The 17,072-nt window shown below is 35.8% G+C and overlaps 1 protein-coding gene across 1 annotated transcript; it reads right to left on the bottom strand.

Moving 5' to 3' along the window:
• Nucleotides 1-611: 611 nt before the first annotated feature.
• Nucleotides 612-3,662, bottom strand: zgc:111983 (uncharacterized protein LOC550501 homolog). Its single transcript, XM_036564777.1, has 7 exons — nt 3,552-3,662; nt 3,168-3,229; nt 2,917-3,074; nt 1,792-2,096; nt 1,338-1,399; nt 1,099-1,244; nt 612-926 (listed from the first exon to the last, which is right to left on the bottom strand). Exons 1-7 carry the CDS (start codon nt 3,642-3,644, stop codon nt 853-855), a joined length of 900 nt encoding a protein of 299 aa, XP_036420670.1. The 5' UTR covers nt 3,645-3,662; the 3' UTR covers nt 612-852.
• Between the last annotated feature and the right edge of the window lie 13,410 nt (nt 3,663-17,072).

Here is a 17,072-nt window from a genome sequence, read left to right as displayed (position 1 = left end):
ACAGCAAATATCTCAATTTTTGTAGTTTTTACATTTTTTATGAATCAAGAATTATTTTCCCTTTCACGTACAAGAGGTGTCGAATACAAAAGTTTTCATGAATACTTACTTTTTGGAATAGCTAACAGAGAGCTACAGCTAGAAACTGACCACCCTCCAAAAATAACCTTCATCTTTTTACAATTTTCAGCCCATTATACTCAATATGTATAATGTTCTTTAAAAATTGTGTATGTGTGATTGCTTCATACAATTTAGCAATAATGAACATTGAATTTATGTGGTATTGTTACTTTCAAGAAGTCATTTTATTCAAATACCAAAGTTTTTGCAGAAACAATAAAAACATACTTTCTGAAACAGATAAAATGTGCAAGCTTTATTTGATACTGCCTTTATAGTATACATAGGTATTTAAAATTTGTACATAGTGCTTAGTAGTTTCAAAGTATAAGATCATTATGCACTGTTAAGTACACTATAATAATACAACATCATTATTACATGTGTAAGGTTTCTTATTAATCTTATTAATAAAAGGCAAAAATCCTTGTAATTTGTCAGATGTGGAGGAATTTTCAGGAAGGTCCTAACCATTAGGACACCCCCTTCATTAAATTTCCAATTACATTAGAACAAAAGAAGAGTAGAATATACTTCAAACATAAACGGACACCCTGTATTTATAACAAAGAATGGATTCCCTTTTATAATGTAATTTTGTTATCACTCATTTGATAATTCCCAGCTTCAAATAAAACATCTTGTTTATTTATTATGAGCTAGAAAAACATAGATAATGTGTATTTATTCTGACACAACACTGAATTGTGTTTAGAAGTGCAGTGCAACCTAAAGCAAACGCGATAGAAGGGACATCAGTAGCACAGGAAGCAAGCAGATCATTCCGGGTGCCACGGAAATACCTGTGAAAATATACATAAAATTCAGTGTACAGACCAAGCATTTAAAAGAAATGTGACTTTAACAACTGCATGAAGTAATTCAGTGGGCAGTGGGATGCCACCTTCTGATAAATATGGCTGTGCAGCAAGGGTGAATATATATAGTATATAATCTTTGTGAGTGTACACTGACCTGAACTCACGGCAACAGAGGTCTCATCAATAGCAAAGGTAAAACTTCCGTTTCTTATGGCCGCAATGATGGTGTTTTTCAGTTGTTCTGCAGTAGTTTCATTAGTACTAAACTCAACTGCGGAATCAGCCACAATGGAGCCACTCCTGAAAACATACAAAGCATATTGGCAAACAGGTTCAAACTCAGAATCATCATCAAAAAGCAACAGTTATTCAGAACAGCATCTGCTTTCTCACCTGAAACTCCGAATGAACATGCGGATGAAGCTTTTGAAGATTCTCTTGAAAACTACTCCAAACTGAAAGAGAAACATTTACAGATTATTATAGAATACAGATTACAATTATTTTAAATACTTTGGCAAAGTGTTGGGAAACTGTTAGATAGGGCTAAAAAGTTACCAAATAACTCACTATGTATAATATTCTTTCATATGCATTCTGTAAAAAGGGCTAATTCAGTTCAACCTAAAAATTACTCCATGTGAAAACAAGCAAATTTACTAGTTTTATCCAACCTAAATAAATACTTTGAATGAACGATTGTTTCTTTTAATGTAATTTTTTGGGTTGAATAAAACCAGTTCAGTTGCTTGTTACGACATGAAGTCAGTTTTTTGTTTGTTTGTAAGAACTAATTAGAGATAGTAAAATAGCAGTGACTGTAACAGTATCACTGTTGACAAATTACCTGAGAGGTGATGTTGCTAGCTTTTGCTTTAAACTGATCAGAGCTGCTATTGGACAGATTTGTATCAAAGTTTTCATTGATTCTGAAGGACACGTTGAATGTTGCAGCAACTACAGTTGCGGTGGTTGATGCACTTGCAGTTGCATTTTGAGTTGAGGCTGAAGTTGCATTTTGAGTTGAGGCTGAAGTTGCATTCTGAGTCGAGGCTGAAGATGCATTTTGAGTTGAGGCTGAAGTTGCAACAGTTGAAGCCTGAGTTGTAGCGGCACTGACTGCAGGTGTAGTTGTATCTGATGAGGTTGAGACTGGTATGACAAAGCAGATGACAGACAAAACATTTTTATAAAGTGGAGCTAATTCTGTGCACTGCTTATTAGACTAATCCTGGCCAAATATGAAACACCTGGGATATGAGGACTTCCTCTATACTAGTGCAGTATAATCACAACCAAAATGGCTGTGATGGCTGTGATGTGTAACATCAGTGCATAACATTAAGTACATTACAACAATACTAAATCATTTTCAGATGTGTAATGTTTTCTGTTCTACTTAATAAAAGACAATAATCTTTGTAATTTGTCAGATACGGAAAATATGGAATTTATAACCATTAGGACACCATCTTCATTAAATATCCAATTACATTAGTACAACAGAAGAGTAGAATATTCATTAAATAAATAGATACTCTTTATTTCTACTGAAGATTGGCTTCCTTTTATACCATGAGAATTATATAATCATACATTTACCAATTTGCAGCTTAAAATGAGTTTAACATACAAAATAAAGCCTATACCTAGTAAAACAGACTAGGTGTACTCATTTCAATACAATACTTTTGCATTTGACTTCATGATATTACAGCGTGTGTATCTGTGCTCTGATCTGGTTTATGGTTAACAGTGCAGTGCGGCTATAAGCACAAGTGATATAAGGGATAATGATAAGAAAAAAAGTGAGCTGGCCATTCTGGGTACCATGAAAGGACTTGTGCTATTACTTGTAAAAAATACATAAATCTCAATATACTGAAGAACTTTTAACAACTGCATTAAGATATTCAGTGGGCGGCGGGACGCTACCTTCTAATAAATATGGCTGTGCACTGTGTACACTGACCTGGATTCTGGGTGACATTGATGGAGTTTGTATCAATAGCAAGGGTCACATTTCCATCTCTAACTGCTTGAGCAAGGGTGTTACTCAGTTGGGTTGCGTTAGTGCTACTGTTACTCGAACTAAACTCAAGTGTGATATCAGCCACAATGGAGCCTTTCCTGAAAACACACAAGCATATTGACAAACAAGTTCAAACTCTGAATCATCATTCAAAAAGCAACATTTATTCAGAACAACATCTGTTTTCTCACCGGAATGCCCGAATGATCATGCGGAGGAAGTTTCTGAAAAGTCTCTTGTAAAGTCGTTCAAGCTGGAAAAAAAATGTATTAGATTATAGATTACAGTGATCACAAATACTCTGACAAAATGTTGGGTCACTTCAAGGACTAAAAAGTTACCAAATATAACTCACTATATATAATATTCTTTCATATGCATGGTTTCTTTATCTGTGTGCTAAGGCTGCTAAGAACCTTATGGAACTACTGCTATAGTTGGAAAAAGTACTTATTTTCTTAGCTTTGATCGTAAGACATTATTGAAATAGTAAAATAGTAGTCACTGTAACAATGTTAATATAGCTAATATATAATAAGTTCATTTATCAGTAATCAAAACAATTGAACAATTACCTGCACTGTGATTTTGTCGGCTTGTGCTTTAAACTGATCAGAGCTGCTATTGGACAGATTGTCATTAAAGGTTTCATTGATGCTGAAGGACATGTTGAATGATGCAGCAACTACAAGTGCTGTGGTTGATGTGATTTGAGTTGAGGCTGAAGTTGCATTTTGAGCTGGGGCTAAAGTTGCGTTAGGTGAAGGTGAACTGACTGAAGGTGTAGTTGTATCTGGTGGGGTTGGGACTGGCATGACAAAGCAGATGACAGACAAAACATTTCAGTTAATAAAGTGGAGCTATTTCAAAGCACAAATATGAAACATCTGGGATATCAGGATCATCACTAGTGTAGTTCAATCACACCCAAAATGGCGCATCAGTAAACAATATAATATCACACTATGTATAGTGTACATAGGTATGTAGTAGTTGTATGAAACTTGACACGTAAGTGTTCAGTAGTTTCAAAGTATAACATCAGTGCATAACATTAAGTACACTACAACAATACTAAATCATTTTCAGATGTGTAATGTTTTCTGTTCTACTTAATAAAAGACAATAATCTTTGTAATTTGTCAGATACGGAAAATATGGAATTTATAACCATTAGGACACCATCTTCATTAAATATCCAATTACATTAGTACAACAGAAGAGTAGAATATTCATTAAATAAATAGATACTCTTTATTTCTACTAAAGATTGGCTTCCTTTTATACCATGAGAATTATATAATCATACATTTACCAATTTGCAGCTTAAAATGAGTTTAACATACAAAATAAAGCCTATACCTAGTAAAACAGACTAGGTGTACTCATTTCAATACAATACTTTTGCATTTGACTTCATGATATTACAGCGTGTGTATCTGTGCTCTGATCTGGTTTATGGTTAACAGTGCAGTGCGGCTATAAGCACAAGTGATATAAGGGATAATGATAAGAAAAAAAGTGAGCTGGCCATTCTGGGTACCATGAAAGGACTTGTGCTATTACTTGTAAAAAATACATAAATCTCAATATACTGAAGAACTTTTAACAACTGCATTAAGATATTCAGTGGGCGGCGGGACGCTACCTTCTAATAAATATGGCTGTGCACTGTGTACACTGACCTGGATTCTGGGTGACATTGATGGAGTTTGTATCAATAGCAAGGGTCACATTTCCATCTCTAACTGCTTGAGCAAGGGTGTTACTCAGTTGGGTTGCGTTAGTGCTACTGTTACTCGAACTAAACTCAAGTGTGATATCAGCCACAATGGAGCCTTTCCTGAAAACACACAAGCATATTGACAAACAAGTTCAAACTCTGAATCATCATTCAAAAAGCAACATTTATTCAGAACAACATCTGTTTTCTCACCGGAATGCCCGAATGATCATGCGGAGGAAGTTTCTGAAAAGTCTCTTGTAAAGTGGTTCAAGCTGGAAAAAAAAATGTATTAGATTATAGATTACAGTGATCACAAATACTCTGACAAAATGTTGGGTCACTTCAAGGACTAAAAAGTTACCAAATATAACTCACTATATATAATATTCTTTCATATGCATGGTTTCTTTATCTGTGTGCTAAGGCTGCTAAGAACCTTATGGAACTACTGCTATAGTTGGAAAAAGTACTTATTTTCTTAGCTTTGATCGTAAGACATTATTGAAATAGTAAAATAGTAGTCACTGTAACAATGTTAATATAGCTAATATATAATAAGTTCATTTATCAGTAATCAAAACAATTGAACAATTACCTGCACTGTGATTTTGTCGGCTTGTGCTTTAAACTGATCAGAGCTGCTATTGGACAGATTGTCATTAAAGGTTTCATTGATGCTGAAGGACATGTTGAATGATGCAGCAACTACAAGTGCTGTGGTTGATGTGATTTGAGTTGAGGCTGAAGTTGCATTTTGAGCTGGGGCTAAAGTTGCGTTAGGTGAAGGTGAACTGACTGAAGGTGTAGTTGTATCTGGTGGGGTTGGGACTGGCATGACAAAGCAGATGACAGACAAAACATTTCAGTTAATAAAGTGGAGCTATTTCAAAGCACAAATATGAAACATCTGGGATATCAGGATCATCACTAGTGTAGTTCAATCACACCCAAAATGGCGCAACAGTAAAAAAAAACAAAACAATATAATATCACACTATGTATAGTGTACATAGGTATGTAGTAGTTGTATGAAACTTGACACGTAAGTGTTCAGTAGTTTCAAAGTATAACATCAGTGCATAACATTAAGTACACTACAACAATACTAAATCATTTTCAGATGTGTAATGTTTTCTGTTCTACTTAATAAAAGACAATAATCTTTGTAATTTGTCAGATACGGAAAATATGGAATTTATAACCATTAGGACACCATCTTCATTAAATATCCAATTACATTAGTACAACAGAAGAGTAGAATATTCATTAAATAAATAGATACTCTTTATTTCTACTAAAGATTGGCTTCCTTTTATACCATGAGAATTATATAATCATACATTTACCAATTTGCAGCTTAAAATGAGTTTAACATACAAAATAAAGCCTATACCTAGTAAAACAGACTAGGTGTACTCATTTCAATACAATACTTTTGCATTTGACTTCATGATATTACAGCGTGTGTATCTGTGCTCTGATCTGGTTTATGGTTAACAGTGCAGTGTGGCTATAAGCACAAGTGATATAAGGGATAATGATAAGAAAAAAGTGAGCTGGCCATTCTGGGTACCATGAAAGGACTTGTGCTATTACTTGTAAAAAATACATAAATCTCAATGTACTGAAGAACTTTTAACAACTGCATTAAGATATTCAGTGGGCGGCGGGACGCTACCTTCTAACAAATATGGCTGTGCACTGTGTACACTGACCTGGATTCTGGGTGACATTGATGGAGTTTGTATCAATAGCAAGGGTCACATTTCCATCTCTAACTGCTTGAGCAAGGGTGTTTCTCAGTTGGGTTGCGTTAATGCTATTGTCACTCGAACTAAACTCAAGTGTGATATCAGCCACAATGGAGCCTTTCCTGAAAACACACAAGCATATTGACAAACAGGTTCAAACTCTGAATCATCATTCAAAAAGCAACATTTATTCAGAACAACATCTGTTTTCTCACCGGAATGCCCGAATGATCATGCGGAGGAAGTTTCCGAAAGGTCCCTTGTAAAGTGGTTCAAGCTGAAAAAAATTTACAGATTATAGATTACAGTGATCACAAATACTCTGACAAAATTTTGGGTCACTTCAAGGACTAAAAAGTTACCAAATATAACTCACTATATATAATATTCTTTCATATGCATGGTTTCTTTATCTGTGTGCTAAGGCTGCTAAGAACCTTATGGAACTACTGCTATAGTTGGAAAAAGTACTTATTTTCTTAGCTTTGATCGTAAGACATTATTGAAATGGTAAAATAGTAGTCACTGTAACAATGTTAATATAGCTAATATATAATAAGTTCATTTATCAGTAATCAAAACAATTGAACAATTACCTGCACTTTGATTTTGTCGGCTTGTGCTTTAAACTGATCAGAGCTGCTATTGGACAGATTGTCATTAAAGGTTTCATTGATGCTGAAGGACATGTTGAATGATGCAGCTACAGGAGTACTTCGGGTTGGGTTTGGTATGACTAAACAGATGGGAGACAAAACATTTCAGTCAATAAAATGGAACTAATTCAAAGCTGAAATATGAAACATCGGGAATATCAGGATTGCCAGTGCAGTGCAGTAAATACTATAGAGTAACAGTCAACATATCAGGCACACTTCTAGAAACTACTGGGGTACCTGGTGGTGATTCATTGCCAGGAAATCTGGTTCCAGGTGCTGTTGCATTTGGCGAAGTAGTGGGTTTTTTAGTACTCAATGTTTCATTCGGTGCAGACCATGAAGGAATGGGGCTCGTAACATTCATTGTCGAATTTGGGGAAATCTCATTCAAGTGTGAAGGAGTGGGTTTTGTTGCATTCCATGTTTCATTCAGTGTAGACCATGTAGGAACGGGGGTTGTAGCATTCTCTGTTGGTGAAGTCTGAGTCACTGTCTGTGCTGTCACGAGAGAGGCAAACAAATTAGAAGTTTGTTAACAAAATATATAGGAATGGTGCATCACTTCTTTGCCTTACACACTAGATTTCCTCATTCAGATGAGGATAGAAATATACAAATTTTGTAATGCACAAATTAGGAATAGCAACACTGGTTTGTGGTGAATCTGGTTGAACTTGTACAAGTATGAGTGATGCAAGCAACTCTTAGAGCAGAGTGAAGCCTTTAAAATGTTATATCACATTATAAAATGCATGAAATGTTGAAAGCTGATCAAATTATTTTCCTAGTAATGTACATCCTGGAAGTCATTTTTTTCTACCATTCATCCCATCATCCTGTATTCATCTGAAAAATAAGGATGAGGGACTCACATTGGACCCACTAAACTTTGCGTAACCCTAATCAGAAGCTGCTGAGGAGTGGAGAGTTTCTCTACACTAAAGCTATCAGCAAGGTTGTACTAATAATAAGTAACAGAGATACTGTGGCATCAAAATAATAATAATATATATAATATAATAATAATAACTAACAAAAATTCTTCCTTTGATTAAGTGGTTCAATCCAGTCCCTAGGGCCCTTAAGACGGCCCACATTGTAGCTCTCCACCACAGCGGAGCCAAACCAAACACTAAATACTGGCTATAAATACCTGGGAGCTGGATTAGAGCAAACACCCTGAAGACTGTTGGTTTGAGAACCAACAACATTAAAATAGGGAATTTTGTCATGCTTTTTTAGGACTTTCTGTTTTTGATAGATGGTTCACAGTTTCCAAGCAGGTAGATATTACAATAAAACATAAAGCTCAATCTGCTAAACATTATGATTGCTTTGCAATATGGATTTATTCTTTAGTCACTGAACAAGTGTTAACAAATAATCTTTGAAGGCCCACTTAGCGGTTAAGAGCAAAGTCAAGTGGGAATAAAGAGTTCAAATTTTTTGCTTAGAAATAAATAATTTCCAAAGAAATTAACATTTCAACCTGTAATTCCTGACCCCTGGTTCTGGAGTACCCACTGCTCTCAGTATCTTCCATGGTTTCAACACACCTGATCCAAATAATCATTCATTAACAACCCCTCCTGAACTGAACTTGGTGTGTTAGAGCAGAAAAACACTAAACTGTGAAGGACAGGATTACTCCAAAACCAGGGTGCTCCAATGGAACTTTAACCCCTGATTTAAAGTACCTGCATCATTTAGTAACTTTTCAGATAAGTAACATTTTTGGTGGAAATAATGAAATATTGTGTTGTTAATTAGTTAAAAATATATAAGAAAAACACGATTGATAAATATCTTGTACACACATCTGGTTATTCTAGAAAATAAATATACGGCTTGATTCCTTCTGTCAGATTCTTTACTGATTAAGCTTGTTGTAGCTGCCCCATGTACTGACATCCCGCTCCAGAAACTGAGCCAAATTCAGATTCTCAGAGGGAGTGAAAAGAGCAGTGCTGACATAAAGTAACTGATTTAGAGTGAAATCTTACCAATCAGGCCCAAAACGGCCAGAATAATCCTCCAGTCCATTATACTGTCTTTAACCTAGAGTGGAAAGAATTACATTATTAAATAAATAGAAATGCATATAAACTATATATGAAGGATGTAGTTCCAAAAAGCATTAAATGCTGCTTTCTTTTTTTACACATACAAGAAATATTTAAATTTTATGTTGTGATTCACCCGTATTAAAGAAATACATTTTGTGCTATATGTCAGCTAATATTCATTTCAAATCTCTTCTTGTTACAAACGAGTATGCAGCATTTTAGAATAAAATTCTTCATGTATACAATGGTAGGCAACAGTTTGGGTGCCCTGGTGACATTATAAGTTTTCTAAGTGAAAACAAGTGAGCACGTCCTCTTTTTATATATCATCGATCTCATGCAAAAACTTTTTTTTTTTTCAGAGTAAAAAAGATCTTTAGTTCTTTCAGTTGACAGAGGTTGGTGATTCATGATCCCTGAAAGCATCCATTCTAGACAACGCCCATGTAATTCAAGAGCTTTATCCTCATAACATCATGAACAATATGCAGCTGCCAATATATTTCAATAAATCATATTTGAATTTGATTTTGATTTAAATTTTACTAACCCTGCTACTCATCAGTCTTGCTGTTGACATTCTATCTAATGTGCTTTGGGGAAAATGCTGTCTGTGACTTACCTGTATGGACGGCCGCTGTTTGGGAGCGGAGTGAAGTTCTCGGACAAGCAGCAAAGACCAAAGGTGAACAGAGAGCAAGTAAATGGGCATTTAGCTGGAGGAAGAATGGTGTCATATACTGTAATCCTGCCAATCCCATGACTTCAGAAACTGTCCAATGAGAAGCTGGCTGCATGTTGTTTACCCTGACAAACTTGAAAAACAACAAGCATTAGGAGTCAATGTTTCTAATGCCTTTCGACTTACCTCTTGTATCAAGTAAAGTAAGGCTGCCTATAGTTTCACAGAAAAAAGCATAAAAAAATTATGAAAATTTTGAACTTTTTCCAATAATAATATTCTAAAGTCATATAAAGCTTTTATTTGTCTCACATTCATACAGTAGTGCAGTAAAATAAATTAAATTAAAAAATAAGGTGTGGTTATTAATGCAAAACACCAGAATATTCCTTGTGACATTAAGGAAAAAGAGACAAGGTCAATGAGTCCTCAATTAAGTCTGAGATTAAACTTTACTCAACTCTTAGATTTTTGTGTGTTCTTTTATGAATATATCTGGGAAAGGCATCATTTACACCTTTTTCTTGTTGAAGAAATGCACAAGAGATTCCACAAATGTCATCTGAAGAATGTGACATACAAAGAAACTAATTTTTTTTTTTCTCGCACCAAAACTAGATAAAACAGACAAAAAAGAAAATCACTACTTTATACACTGAATGACAAACTCATTAGATTACTACAGTGGCAACAACATGGCAATTCAGAAATAAAATATAATAGCAACATTTGATGTGAATCATACCGTCTGGTCTAGCTAAAGCTAGTAAAGTGTCTTGGAATGCATAGAATGTTTCTTGAAACATCAAAATCTCTACCTTAGTTCCATTCATACTTGAAAACTACAACTGTGCTATCACACTATCTGACACTGACTGACGAGATTTTCCCGTCACATCATAGTTTGTGGTTGCAAGGAACATTTTTTAAAGACAAATGGATGACATCTCAGTATCTTTCCCTTCTACTATCAGTTTTCAGTTGAGTTTCTGTAGTAAAAGAGCTAAGTAATAAGGACAACTGGGCTCAGGCTTGTCACACTTCACTTGATTAGTTTTTTAAACTTGGACTGCCTCTTCAAAATTAGTTTGCTGTGCTTGTTTTACAAACAAATGAAAGTCTAAATAACCTGGGCTAAGTCTGTTTCTAGGCTTGAAGTTAAGGAGAACATTCAAAGTTAAGATGTAAAATATCGTGAAAAGTCCCTAAACACAGCCTGAGCAAGTAAGCAAGGAAAAATCCCATGTCACTGCCAAGGATCTACAGAAAGATTTGGCTAACACAAGAAAAGTGATGCACTGGCCCACTCAGAGCATCACTAGAAAGAATCCTTATCTGTGTTCTTAACACAAGGGTCACTGTACGCAAAACAGCCAAAGAAAACAGAAAAAACACTGTTGGGGCAAATGTGACAAAGTGAGTCAAGAAACTGAGGAATCAAACAGGTTGTACATTCCAAGATAACAATTCAAAACATACACGAAAATCAACCTTGGACTGCTTAGAGAACTGAAAGATAAAGGTTTTTGGTATAACCCTCACAGTCCCAGTGCACGCAAGCTGGCCTATGAATATTTCAGAACTAGAAACATTCTGCAAGAAAGAGTGGAAAGAATTCCTAAAGCAAGAACACAAAGAATGTTAGCTGGCCGCATTTGGAGGCTGTGATTTCAGCCAAAGGGGGTCTTACTAAGCTCTGACTGAAAGGGTGCAAAACCTATGCACTCATGCCATATCTCATGTTTTCCCAATATGTTAAGTTTAGCAAATACATAATAGGTGGTCTTGGTTGTTTCACTCAGAAAAGCAACAAAATGTGTAATTTGACCAGGTGTACTCAAAGTTTGGCATACAACTATAGGTGGAGCTCATAAAGTGGCCAGTGAGAGGAAGTCCAAGACAAATGTTTCTAATAAAGTGAATGGTGAGTATATAAATAATAATGTGGTAAACTGTCTTGTCTTCAGAGAAGCTTCAGTCCTTCTTGGAAAACCTGTTTTACACAATAAACAATGGAAAATTCAGCCATCCTGAGAAGATATCCACTGTCACGATCAGTTTGTAGCAGGCAAGCTAACAGTTCCGTTCATGAAGGTGTCTAATGTCTAGCATTTACGCTCATTACACCAGTTAATATTGGTTTTAGTTTCAGATTGCATACATATTTGGGCTCAATTATAACTGGCAGTGACGCACAATTTTGTTTAGACTTGCTACGTGGCTCATTTGTAGCCACTGCATTGCGTGTAATTGTATTTGTTGCCATTATCCTGTTTAACTCTCTGCTTATCTGTCTGTTTAACTGTCTGCTTGTCCGTCAGTGACATTTAACTTTTGTAGTCACTGTTGGTGGGAAAGACTACGTCTTAATAAAAAAACATGTTGGCATAACACATTCTGTGTGCATCTCCATTTTGTTTTGTTGTGCCCTCAGATTACCTACTTGTAATCTGGGCCCCTGAGAATTTTCACTGGGAGTTTTGTGTATTTATATATTGTTAGTGTTAACGGAAGAGGCGTGAATAGTGCTTTTTAAATAAGACTTAGTCTAAAATTTTAAAATAAAACCCCTTTGGATCCACCTAGACCTGAGTACCATTTGTAACATAAAACTACAGGTAAACATATGTGAATTATGCCATGTATAGTAATTGTTTTAGTTGCACATAGTTCCATATCCCACATTGCACATAACATGATTTCCTAAACTTTTCCCTTCATTTTGCCCAGTGTCACGTTCCTAGTTGCACTTAAAGGAGAGGTAAGCAGCAAACAAAATGACTGTTTTCAGTTTTGATTGAAAGACTGCAGTTATCTTCTTATCGAACTTAGCTTACCCAAGGAAAGCATTTTGTTCTTTTATCATGATTTTTTCATGATTTTTTCTTACTTATATTTTCCAGCTGTTTACATAAGAGGGTTGAAACACGATGAGTTTTTGTTTCCTCTTTCCAAAACTCCTACGTCATAATCAGAACAATCATATGCCAGAAATGAGTCAGTTCTTAAAATATGATCTAGCAAAATTGAAGGCCTCTGGGTTTCAAAAGTGATTTATCTGACTCTCTCTCTCTCTCTCTCTCTCTCTCTCTCTCTGACCCTTGCTTTCATGTTCTGTGTACACTTTTTTAAAATGGGATGAAGCAGAGAGTTGCAAAGAGAAGAACCACTTTTGGTTCTCTCATGTTTGAAACAGAGATTTGTGACGAACCTTTTAAAGGTTTAGAGTATTTTAATGTAATGCAAAGGTACTATACCAATTTAAGTGTCCTTCATAGAACCTTTACTTTATGTGGAGATTCTTTAAACATTAAAAAGGTTCTTCACACTCAGACATCACACTTACAAAAAGTGTTTGTCCTACTTTATTTGGATAGCCCCCCAATAGATTATCTATAAATGTTCACATTAATAACAAGCTAACTGGTGAAACTCAGGTGATTCTCAAAAATGTTAGGCTTAAGGTTACAATAAAGACTAGGGTTAGGTTTTGAGTTTAGGTTGAGGCTAAGGTTAGATGTAAGGCCATGTTTAGGGTTAGAGAAAGTTAATAGCTATTTACTTAAATGTACACTAAATGCAAGATAAGCATTTACAAAGTATCAGGGGGCTATCCAAATAAAGTACTGCCAAAGTGTTCTCTAAAGAGCCATACACTGAAAGGTTCTTTAGGTGGTTCAATGGTGGTTTTTCTGTGGCATCATGTAAAGAACCTTTATTTTCAAGAGTGTACATTATGAAACTATTTTCCCACATGTAATTATAAATGCTTGGAAACTATTAAAATAGAATATAGTACTGTAGGGAATAAATTAGGGGGAAAAATAATAGCTTTGTTGACAGAGAAGAAGAAGAGGAAGAAGGGAGAAAAGGACATGATCTGTGATTTAGACCATGTCAGAACAGGGAAGTTTCATTCCCAAATGCATTTGAAAGGCTTTTCGACTTAGAATTTCCAGTCAGAGGTTTCTTAAGAGCTCCATCTTCTCCAAGCCGCAATTCTGTGATGTCACTTAAGCAGCTTTTGGCCCTATGTTAATGGTGAATAGCCTACATCCACTTTTGAACTGAATGAAGAACTAACCAAATCACTTTTTAACTCTAGTGTAAAAGCTTTTTAAGAGCCTGGCATTCACTAGCCAAATACTTCAAACAGCAAAAACTTCAAACAGCTGAGTTGTGAAGAGGGAAGAGGACGCTCAGATTTAAAAAAAAAAATGTTCCCAGTTGTCATGAATACAGCATACATTTAGTATCCTCAAGGCTTAACATATTAATCGTCAACCCTCATCTACAGAGTCAGAATAAAGGCCACAGTACAGGTTCTTTAAACAAAATAACATGTAAATGTACCCTCAATGAACCTTAAAAGGTGCATATTTTGTACCCTTAAAGTGTTTAAAATAAAAAATTTAAAAAAAGCCAGTGGTACAGTTATGTTCCCTTAACTAAAGATACTCAAGATGTACTATTGACAGCACCACTCCAGTGACAGTTTAGTGCTTCATTCTGAACGTGTAGCACACCTAATCAAGGCCTTCAGGAATGTCTGAATATTAGAGCCAGTTGTGTTGAAACTACACTCTCCAGGACAGTAGATCAGAAGCAGGGTGGGGCTACAGAATGTGCAGTGTAAACATATGATTAAAATCATTGTCACACTATACATCACAGACACAAGCAGAGTGTTTAAAAAGTTCATTTAGTCCGATTTCAAAATGATTTATTTCACTTGTAAATCTTTATAAAACAATGCAGTAAATTGTAAATGGTTTAAGTGAGCATAAAGTTTATTATGTAATTTTACAAGTGCTCAATATGAACCTCCTCCAGCTGTACAGACAACATCAACGCCATAGTCAGATTCATCTCATATTTGATTGAGCTTGTCTGGTGTTACTGTACTCAAGGCTCTTTCAATGCGATTTTGGAGATCATCCAGTGTTGTGGAACCAACGACACTGAACGCTCTGAGCTGTTGGGGGTTCACTGCTGACGAAAATCACGTTGCACAATTATGATTGATTCACTCTTATTGAAGTGGAGAACGCAAAAAGCCTTCTGCTCAAAGGTCGCCATCTCTTCACAGACTGAAGGGAGCCATCTTCCGGTGACAGTCAGAAACTCTATGACCCCCTCTTTCAATTGGTATTTGATTGGTTCCTAGGTGCCTCATGGTTGTAAAATTATGGCACTTTGAAATGGGATGAATCCTTTTGAGTCACCTTTTATTATTAATACTGTTTGCACACCAACCGGAATTCCACCAAGTTTTCAAATTTGTAAAGTCATACAGAGTGGTTTGATGTTAAATAGTTACCGTTGAAATGTACCAACTTGGACATCTATACAGTGAAGGTGATAAGAACCAGAGGCCACGATGGCTACTATACAATTATGGCCATTTTTTACTATCAAAAATGACCAGTAAACTTACTGTGTTTTTATACTGTAATGTCCCACTATTGGCTGCGCTATCTCTAGGAAACACAGGAAGTGTGGCCATGTGAGGTGGTTCATGGGATTATTTATGTTGTTTGTTCTTTAAATAAAGGTATGTGTCTGTGTTTTATGTGTTTTATCATGTCTGGGGTGTGGGTTATTTCGTGTGGGGCATAGCCACTACCGAGTGAAAGCTTAGGACTAAGTGATCCCCTTTGTTTCATGTATGTTTTGTGCCTTTCTGCACGGTGTTTAATAAAAGAGCACTTCTTGCAGCAGAATCATGGCCTCCCCTGCGTCTTACTCTACGCTGAATATGTAATGTTGATAATGGCCAAAGATACATCTAAAAAAGTATGTTTTCTTTGGGGACTATTTTGCATGTAACTCTCCATCATGCACATATTTTAAAAATATGTTTTAGGCCAAAACCTTTTCAACTATCATAATGTCTAATGTATTAGATGCTGGGAACTGGCAGATTGGTAACCATTTCATGTAATAACTTTCTATAAGGGAGATTTTTTTAGAGGCATTACACTCTCCAAAAGCTTGGTTCCTATCACCAGCGCTGTGAACAATTCTGACTCAATAGTTTTTTTTCTAAAATTAAACATTTTATCACACTAAACCACGCTGAATGACTTTGTTTACATCTTAATCATTTAAGTGTGCAATTTCCAGTTGAATTCCATTTTAATCCCCCAAGCAAAATATATTTGTTCAAAGATTCTGTGATATTTAAGACTGCAAACATGACCGAATTAGTGTTCAAACAACAAGGCTATTATAAACAAACCATTAAAACAAGTTGTACTTTCTTTCAACATAAAACTGTCTATTTAATATTATCTCCACCTATTTTTTAAGCCTGACATGCTGCTATGGACTTCAAAGCATCTACTGTCCTGTTTCTTAGTTCAGGAGTAATTTCTGCCATGGTTTGTTAAAAGATAATTTATCTTCCTTTACATGGGCAGCAGACAATAAGCACATGATAAGTGATGGCTGGTCACGATATAGAATGGGAGGGTAAATGTACATAGCATTAAAAGCAATGTCGCATTTGAGACGGTGCCCTTTTGAGCGGTTAGTCTGAATCTCCTTTGTCTTGTTATAGGAACAAGAATGACATGCAACACTGCACAAACACATAGGAACACACAAACTGTAACTGAGATATGAGATATCTAGAAATTGGCTTACAATGACTAACCAAAGGCTTCTGTGAGAAAATAACTGGTGCAAGGTACCGGTCATTCCTAATTGCCTAAAATAATAATGTGTAACATTAAGTAATGGCTGTAGCTATTCTGCTTGGCCTGTAGCTTGCACATACCCCTTCTAAATAGTGGGTTCGACTATTTCAGCCACGTCGATTGCTAACCTACGCACATAATGAAACATTGGCAGTAGAACAGATCATACTAAGGAGCACACTGACTTTCAATGTGGCTCTGTCAGAGGATACAACCTTTACAAGTCCAATTTCTGCCCCATTAGAGCTGTCAAGTAATCTGAAGATTAACAAGTCCAATGCCATGCATGAGCTGGAGTGGAATAGTGATTTCTGGTGTGATGAATCTGTCTTGTCAGCCTGACAGACAAATCAAGGTCGTGCGGATGCCAGAACAACACTACCTCAATGCTACGAAGGCATGTTAAAGTTTGTTAGAGGTGAAATAACGGGAGTGTTTGTCATGGTTTGGGCCTCTTAATTCCAGACCCTTAATCACTGTCTAGAGCAGGGGTGCACAACTCCGGTCCTGG

Source organism: Colossoma macropomum, unplaced genomic scaffold, assembly GCF_904425465.1.
Source record: "Colossoma macropomum unplaced genomic scaffold, Colossoma_macropomum, whole genome shotgun sequence".
Classification (NCBI taxonomy): Eukaryota; Metazoa; Chordata; class Actinopteri; order Characiformes; family Serrasalmidae; genus Colossoma; species Colossoma macropomum.
The sequence above is the reverse complement of the archived record's forward strand: the minus strand, read 5'-3'. Positions and strand labels throughout refer to the sequence as shown.